The sequence below is a fragment of the Anomaloglossus baeobatrachus genome, chromosome 4 (assembly GCF_048569485.1).
Source record: "Anomaloglossus baeobatrachus isolate aAnoBae1 chromosome 4, aAnoBae1.hap1, whole genome shotgun sequence".
Lineage (NCBI taxonomy): Eukaryota > Metazoa > Chordata > Amphibia > Anura > Aromobatidae > Anomaloglossus > Anomaloglossus baeobatrachus.
Genome location: NC_134356.1, coordinates 340,456,073 through 340,465,306, shown reverse-complemented (window position 1 = coordinate 340,465,306; position 9,234 = coordinate 340,456,073). Strand labels below are relative to the sequence as shown.

General features: G+C 47.5%; 1 protein-coding gene across 1 annotated transcript in view; it reads right to left on the bottom strand.

Moving 5' to 3' along the window:
- The window catches only part of LOC142301523 (ADP-ribosylation factor-like protein 8B-A), a 50,972-nt gene extending 43,036 nt beyond the window's left edge, over window positions 1–7,936 (bottom strand). The window contains exons 1-2 of the mRNA XM_075342539.1: window positions 7,653–7,936; window positions 6,358–6,438 (exon numbers count right to left, since the gene is read on the bottom strand). Coding sequence (XP_075198654.1) covers window positions 6,358–6,438; window positions 7,653–7,775 — 204 coding nt within the window. The 5' untranslated portion in view covers window positions 7,776–7,936. The remainder of the gene's footprint in view (window positions 1–6,357; window positions 6,439–7,652) is intronic.
- Between the last annotated feature and the right edge of the window lie 1,298 nt (window positions 7,937–9,234).

Here is a 9,234-nt window from a genome sequence, read left to right as displayed (position 1 = left end):
GCCCTTGTCTATGGGATACTCCACCCCCTTTTGGGCAACCACCTCTTCATGGGATTCCACCCCCTTTTGGGCAACCCAGTCCCGAGAGGGTACATGCTATGGCCTTTCCATTGAAAACGCATGTCCCAAACCACACAGTACCTCGGTGCCCCAGGTATCCTTCTGAGCACCCTGTGTGTGCACTGGCCCCACAAGGGACTGTACCCACTTTTCCAGCGCCACCAAGTCCAGACGCTCTGCCAGCTCATGCTGCTTTACCTCCTGGCAGCCGATCTCCTGCAGTCGCTGCTCACCGACCCGCACCAGGTACTTTAACAGTAGCTCATCCACACAAGCTGCTCCAGTCATGGCCGCTGAGCTCCCACGGACCTTCATGGACCCGCCGATCCACCGGAAGCCGCTTGAGTGCACCGTCAACTTTCGTGGAACCGCCGATCCACAGGCAACACTTCCTTGCAGTGTGTAGACAGTAGAGAAAAAAATCCTTCGTGGACCCGGCTGATCCACAGGAACAACACCTCTGCAGTTGCTAGACGTGCTGCCTGAATTGCTGCCCGCATTCTCCACCATATGTAAGGTTGCACCCCGCAACCTGGGGGCGTTCCACTCACTTGCAGCGGTGCAGGGTAGCTTAGGCATACACAGGCAACACAGTCTCTCAAAAATGTAGCAGTTTATTAGTAACCAACATAAACTGCACTTCCAAAACACAATGAAGCCTCTCCTGGCTTAAAAGGAAAATATAACATCCACATACCATGGGCTTCCAGTCCAATTAAATGTCCATAGTGGATTCTCCACACTCTGGCGAACAATCACTGTGGTTGCTTCCTGCAGCCTCCAGCCAGGCTGCAGTATTTTCCCCAGTCCTCACCTGGACTGATTTCCAAACGTCTCTTCAGTCTTCACACAGACTAAAGATCTCCAGCACACATCCTCCATGTGCAGCACTCTCAGGCGTCTCTGTTTCTAAAACTAACAGTCTCTTAAACCCAACCGGATACACCCACAGGTGGAGGTATGTGATTCTCCAGCTCTGTCGATCACACTGGTCACAGTTTAAAGGGAACCTAACCCTTAATTACAACCCAAGTTCTGTGGAACTACAGGTCCCACAGTCACACCTTCAGTTCAATATCACAGGGGGATCCTTCTCCACTGCGACCATCCACAGCATTGGTGGTCGCTACCTCACAGTACATTTTATGTCTTTTCTTCAGGAGAAGAAAACACATACTTGAAATGTATGTCGAAAAATTGCACTCGCAATGACAAAAAGTTACCTATATAGATTTCACCTTTTCAGTCGCAGATTTTTATTATTTATTTGAGGGAGGGGGGCAGATTTAGAATATATTGTCCAAGTAGTGGACATCCCATTTTAAGATAAAAATGTAAGACTGACAGATTTCTTTAAAAGGGAACCTATCAGGTCCCATATATGAGCTCTAACCTACAAGCAGAGTGATGTGTGGCCTAGAAACCCCGTCAAGTTACCCATCCCTGTGTTGTAATAGTGTGTAACATTAATGTATAAAAATATATTTTATTACTTATATGTTCCCTATGTAAATTAGCAGAGGCTCTAGTCCGCTTGGTGCGATACCATGGATTTACATGAGTGATGTCACCTTAACATCCCGCGCGTGCGTTCTTACCACTCCCGCAACCTTGTTATCTGGGTGCTTGCTTCTCTGCCTCAGACACGCACTGCGCATGGTCAGAAGACTCCTGTGATTCCGACCATACACTGAGCGCGTCTGAAGCCGAGAAGCAAGAACCCGGATATGAAGGCTGTGGGAATGGTAAGCGCACACACGCGCGGGATCTCAAGGAGCTGGCGGTGACGTCACTGATGTAAATCCATGGTATCACGCCCACAATGGCGTGATACCACGGAAAGCATGCAAACGCCCATGGAGGTACAGTCTCTGATCATTTACATAGGGAACATGTAAGTAATAAAACGTATTTTTATACATTCATGTTACACACTATTCCACAGAGATGGGTAGGAAGGGGTTACTAGCACACACATCACACTGCTACTAGGTTAGAGCGCATATGGGACGCAACAGGTTCCCTTTAACACTTAAAATCCTTGTAACGTTACCAGTGTATGGAATTTTATGAAAATGTTTCATCAACTCTGCCTACAGCAAAAACCCGCATTGTCCTACATTGTACACTTCCTAATGTAAAGTGCACGTTGGTTAACTAAAGCAGCTATCTGATGCCAGGGACATCTGAACTCCGCACATGATCTGAAATCACTATCATATGACTGAAGTCGCGCTCAGAGCTTAACTTACGCCCTGCCTGGAATGCTTTCTTATTGCACAGAAGATGATGGCGAGATATCAGATGCAAAAATATTCAGAGGCTCCCAAGCAAAACATCACAAGAAGCAAATAAGATTAATGACCCTTTAATTATATATTTTAGGTCAACCCATGCATGAACAAGTTACCTTTACTAAAGCCTAAACATTAAGTGCATTAATATACAACTCTTTAAGAACGTGACAACTCCTTTTCAAAGGGGTGTTCGAGGCTTGGGGCACAAGTCTGCAGTCATGTAGTGACGGAGCTGAAATTGCTGGCGTGGTGCACACCGCTCACCAGACGCTCCTGACCCATTAAGAAGCATGCATGCACGCTTTATTGAATAGGGGGGGAGTGTGACTCCAGCACGCCCAATCATCAAGAATGGCAGCAAAAAAAAAAAACAAAAAAAAAAAAACGCTGGTCTTGATGAATCAAGAGCAATATGTACAAATAGTGTGTACACGCGTGCAATAGAAATTATTAATTTCTTACAATGTCTTCCTATACAGGTTACAGGTATGTGTGCTCCATTATGGTTCTGCTTTTAACTATCTAGGAGGCCGCATGGCACATGAAATACATAATATAGAGTAGGACCCCCCTATTGAGATTTGCCGTGACGTAGCAGGGGTGGCTCAAAGAAATTATCAATTATTTGCTAAAAATCTCATTTTTTATTATAGTACAGTTGGAATAAATCTGTGAATTTGCACTTTTTATATGATGCATGCCACTCTCAGATCGTAGTGGCTCCCCTCAATGGCTTCCTAGGAAGGACTCGTATACACCTTGCATTAGTTGTGTTCTCGAAGTTACAATTTGTATTGTATCCTAGGACTGTACTCACAATTCCTATAGCTGCTACAGAGAGCCTGCTCTGAGCCATAATATAGGTTGTTATTTAGGGCTGGCACATTATGAGTGTGTAAACATCTAATTACTGATCAATTATGAGCAAAATAACACATTTTAATGTCCAAAGGGCCATAATGAGGAACAAGAGGTTTTGACAGACAGGTGGGGGTCCACACCCAGCAAGTGAATCACTTTTAAGTCCAGGGTGGCTGAACACGGCAGAAAATAAGACAAGATGTCATGCCGGTGATAAAACATCAGTGTGCAGTAGGTGACGTTCTTCAAGCATATGCTATAAATGCATTAAAGGGGTTGTCTGGTCTAAATTCACATGTCCGCAGCTGCTGTGTCACTCTGTGGAACGGTAGTCACATGTGTGCGATACACAGGCTCCCAGCCAGAATCCAACTAGAGGGGCACAGCCTCGTTTAATATACTTGCATTGAGCGAACCCTCACACATCTAGTTGGATTCTGGCCCGGAGTATGTATATCGCATACATGTGACCACTGTTCCTGGCTCGGACAATGGAGAATCCTCACAGAGCACGCAATGAGGATTCATTTGTCTGTAGTTGTTATAGAGTGACTAGAGACTTATTTAGACCGGATAACCCCTTTAAAGCAAGCATTCCCCTTAAATGGGGTTTTGTAACAATTGATATTTATTGCATGGACTGGTGAGAAATGACTGAATGCTTAGCGGCCCCATCTCACTAGAATAGGAGTCCGGGGCTTCTAGTTTGTCCACAGTGCATGCCCAGTTAGAACTTTGGGTGGAGAGGTGGCCAAACATTCACCTGGCAATTCAATCCATATAGAGTTGAAGGAAGCCAAGCACTGTTCTCGCCTGTCTTAGTCGGCCCCAAGGACTGTAAACAGAGCTGCAAGTCTCAGCTTGACCTCCGTGCCATTCTTACTATGGTCAACCACACAAGAGAAGTCCGGTCTCCGCAGCCCTGTTCTAGTGATCAGCGGTGGGTGCCCAGTGACCAGACATCCTCTATCCTGCTGACTGGTAATCAATATCAATTGATCCAAAATAAAAAAAACCTCTAATGTTAAAACCCAGTATTAACCTCATTAGCATTAGAAACAACAAATAAAAAACAAGCATGTGTCATCAGATTGCACAATACAAACTGCATACATTACTGACTACATCTTACACCTATAGGAAGGCTGGGCCTGCTGAGAAATCCATGGCAGAAAGGGCTGAATAATCCTTTATGAAGACTTCCTTCATTCTCTGCCCACCTAGCCTTACTGACAGCTGCTCAGTGTACCTCCTTCCTGCTGAAATCTCTCACCACAAGGTACACGCTGCTGCCATCAGACTGGTGGGGGTGGGGGAGATTGCATGCACTTGGATTCATGAATGTCATTCTATAGCTGGACTCAAAACACTCATCTTAACAGTATCAAATAGTCATTCTGACATGTCTCTTCAGAGTAAGTACTTCAGCCTCAGATTTAAAAGAGCTATTTAATAATGTATACAGTTTGAATTGTGAAATCTGGTGACAGATTCTCTCTTAAGGGGGCTTTACACTCAACGATATCTTTAACTAGATGTCGTTGGGGGTCACAGAATTCGTGACGCACATCCGGCGTCGTTAGCGACGTCGTTGCGTGTGACACCTATGAGCAAGTGTTAACAATCAAAAATACTCACCTAATCGTTGATATGTCGTTCATTTTCAAAATATCGTTGCTGGACGCAGGTTGTTCGTCATTCCTGAGGCAGGACACAACGCTACGTGTGACACCCCGGGAACGGCGAACAGCAGCGTTGCTGCGTCCTCCAACAACAAGGTGGGCGTGTCGTTAATGCGGCTGGTCTCAGCCTCTATTGGAGAGCCGCTGTGTGACGTCGCATGAACCGCCCCCTTAAAAAAAAAAAAAAAGGTTGTTCGCCACCCACAGCGACATCGCTAGGCAGGTAAGTACGTGTTACGCGTCCTAGCGATATCGTGCACCACGACCACGGGCAGCGATTTGCCCGTGACACACAAACGTTGCTAGCGGTAGTGTGTGTAGTAGTAGTAGTGTGTCTGTTGTGAATATGCTACATTGGGCACATCACTTTGTTATTTTAGAGCGTTATCTAAAATGCAACTTCTAATATTACATTAAAGGCAACATTATATTGTCTGTATAACGTGTGTATAGTGGGAGAAAAAAAAAAAAAATAGGCAAAAGTAAAAAAAACACGTTTCAATATAATTCTTAACTCTGATTCCCTGAGTAACAAGGTAGTCCTGCCCTATAACAAAAAAAAAAAAAAAACAACAACAAACAAAACTCCCACCCCTCCCCCAACAGACTGTGCACTTCATCACTGCGTGTAGATCATCTCGTGTATTGGGCCCATTACGCTCAGGAAGTCTGTTTGCGCACAATGCTGTCTCAAGGTTTTTGCTAACAGTAAATGTCTGAAAAGTGACTCTGCAAACCTGATTATTGTCTAGTGACCTCAGTCTCCAGAATCGCTATATTTTCTATAATAATAATAATAATAATAATAATAATAATAATAATAATAATAATATTATTATTATAATTAGCTGTAGACACGTAGAATGAGGCTGCCCGGAGAGGAAACATATGTGGGGGCATTATCTGCTGACCACTAATCAGGCTGCCAGTTAATGAACTTATAGCAGGCTATGCAGAGAAGACAGGAGCTCTAGCGCCACCTACTGGGGAAAGCAATCCTAGAAGTCAATACTAACATTTTTACCAAGCCTTGCCATATGACTTAGGATAAGAAGCCAAACCACACACTCCATTTGAAGACACGTTTCAGAGCAAAGCAAGAGATATGATTTGGTTAGGGGAGAGGTCTGTGACAGAGGAGAACGTTCCTCCTTGAGGAGAGCGCCAAGTCAGCGTAAGGAGACCTAAAGGCCATGCAATGCTCCTCTGAGAATTTATATATACAAATATCCTCTTCAATGAACAGGGGGACAGGACCTCTAGTGCCCCCCAGTGGAGGTAACAATCCTAAAAGTCAATAGCAGGCCTAGAATGCTATTGTTTTTTGCCTTTTAGGCTCGTTAGACTGAATATGTTAATCACAAGCGGGTGGTGCACTGCCAGCAGAACCCAATTATAAGCAGAATGTATAGGGGCACAATCTACACCGCCTGCAGCGACAGGATTTACGGATTTACCTTGATGGTCACGTTTCCTTTCGTAACTTTTCTCATATTGAAACCCACAGTGGGGATCATGTCTTCCGTGAACTGTCCAGACTGCAAGAAAAGAGGAAGGAACAAATAATCATTTCACAAGAGCCAACTGATATCAGGTTATACAGCATCGCCCACTGTGTAACACCACGGGGGTCACTCTGTGGGGGACACACTACGCAGCAGGGGTTGCTCTCAACATGGGACACATTACACCGCAGGGGGTCAATCATTGTGGGGGACACACACAGATTACACCACAAGGAGTGGGGTCACTCACTCTGGGAGTGGAAGAAGAAAATGCACTACGCCACGCAGGTCCTTTAGTCGCTCTTTGTGGAATGGACACACTACACCACAGGGGTCGCTTACTGTGGGGGTGGGGAAGAGGCCAGGGACACTACACCACAGGGGTCGCTTACTGTGGGGGTGGGGAAGAGGCCAGGGACACTACACCACAGGGGTCGCTTACTGTGGGGGTGGCGAAGAGGCCAGGGACACTATACCACAGGGGTCGCTCTCTAGGTGGGGCCACAGGGATTGCTCCCTGTGGGGGACAAACTACACCACAAGGATGTCTCTGTAGGGTACACTCTCTGCTCAAGACACACTACACTGAGGGAGGGGGGGCTCTGCACTGCTGGGGTCACACTACACTGTGGGGGTCACACTACGCAGCAGGGGTTGCTCTCAACATGGGACACATTACACCGCAGGGGGTCAATCATTGTGGGGGACACACACAGATTACACCACAAGGAGTGGGGTCACTCACTCTGGGAGCGGAAGAAGAACATGCACTACGCCACGCAGGTCCTTTAGTCGCTCTTTGTGGAATGGACACACTACACCACAGGGGTCGCTTACTGTGGGGGTGGGGAAGAGGCCAGGGACACTATACCACAGGGGTCGCTCTCTAGGTGGGGCCACACTACACCACAGGGATTGCTCCCTGTGGGGGACAAACTACACCACAAGGATGTCAGTCTCTGTAGGGTACACTCTCTGCTCAAGACACACTACACTGAGGGAGGGGGGGCTCTGCACTGCTGGGGTCACACTACACTGTGGCGGGTCACACTACACTGTGGCGGGTCACACTACACTGTGGCGGGTCACACTACACTGTGGCGGGTCACACTACACTGTGGCGGGTCACACTACACTGTGGCGGGTCACACTACACTGTGGCGGGTCACACTACACTGTGGGGGCTGCCCTCGGTGGGGGCCACACTCTCTGAGGGTGCACACACTGCCCTATGTCGAGTGCCTCACCGCGATCACGTTCACGAAGGTGGTCTTCCCGGAGTACTGCAGCCCGACCAGGGTCAGCTCCATCTCCTCCTTCCAGAAGAGGGACTTGAACCAGTCGAGCAGCTTATTGATGAGGGCCAGCATGGTGCCGCCTGGGGCGCTGCGGTAGGAGAGCGGGGCGCTGACGAGGAGAGCACAGCCCTGACCGCTCCGACTCCCGGAACCCGACGGCTACTGCACAGCGCTGCGCGGCCGCAAGTCATATGACACGAGTGACGTCACAGCCCCGGCTTCGTCCTGGGAAGTTAGGAGTGCGGGGAGGCACATGACGCCGTCACGTGATGGCCACATCACATGATGCCAAGCCAGAGGAAGGGCGGGGTTAGCATGACGTAGAGCGTCGATTCTTGTTCTGATGGGATAGCCCCATACACTGTGGTATGAAGGAGCAGCCTAGTAATGTGTCCTCGGTCCCCGGGATGGCTCTCATGTGAGGTCAGGCTGTGTGCACACCATCAGGCTCAGATGCATTTTTGACGCAGCAGAATTTATGCACCATGTCCGCACCTTGGTTTACTTGCGGTTTTTCATTGCATATTTTTTTCGTATCTGTTTGATTTTATTTTTTTAAATAAAGCTATTTTGTTTTTGAATCTTTCTGTTACTGACATCATTAGCTGCGGATTACATGCATTTATTATGCCTTTCTGCTGCTTACAGGCACCAATACAAAATACCTGCAGAATTTCCTCATCTAATGCAAGTCTAGGGGAAACTCCTCAGGCCTCCGACACACATCCGTGCCGCCGGTACGTGTTTGGTACATTTTTGCACGTACCGGCACGGAGACCAATGTTACCCTATGGTAGCAGGCACACACACGTAAAATCACACGGAACGTGTGTCCGTGTTTGTGCGTGTGTGCGTTTTCCCACATGGTCGACATCTCTGATTTTCTCCGGGATCACGCAGGCACGGACCCGCTAAAATCAATGGATCCGTATCTGCACGGACGGCACACATAGCATGTCCGTCTGCTACACATACCGTCCGTGTGCATTTTTTAATGAGCGATGTCGGTCAATCTATTTTTAATTAGGTTGTCAGTCAATTAACCCTTTTTTCTGTGTTTGTCAGTCAATATCCCTTTGTCTGTCGGTCTGTATCTCCCCCTGTCCATTACTTACCGATCCCCGATCACCAGCGCGGTAACAGCTGTGCAAAAGATACGGCGCCTTTAATTTTTTTGAAAATGCCGGCCGCTCATTATTCAATCTACTATTCCCTGCTTCCCCCGCCCACCGATGCCTATGATTGGTTGGAGTAAGACACGCCCCCACGCTGAGTGACAGCTGACTCACTGCAACCAATCACAGCAGCCGGTGGGCGTGTCTATATTGTGCCGTAAAATAAATAAAAAATTAAAAAACGGCGTGCGGTCCCCCCCCAATTTTGATACCAGCCATGGTAAAGTCACACGGCTGAAGGCTGGTATTGTCAGGATGGTGAGCCCCACGTTATGGGGGCCCACCACCCTAACAATATCAGCCAGCAGCCGCCCGGAAAACCCGCATCCATTAGATGCGACATTTCCGGGACTATA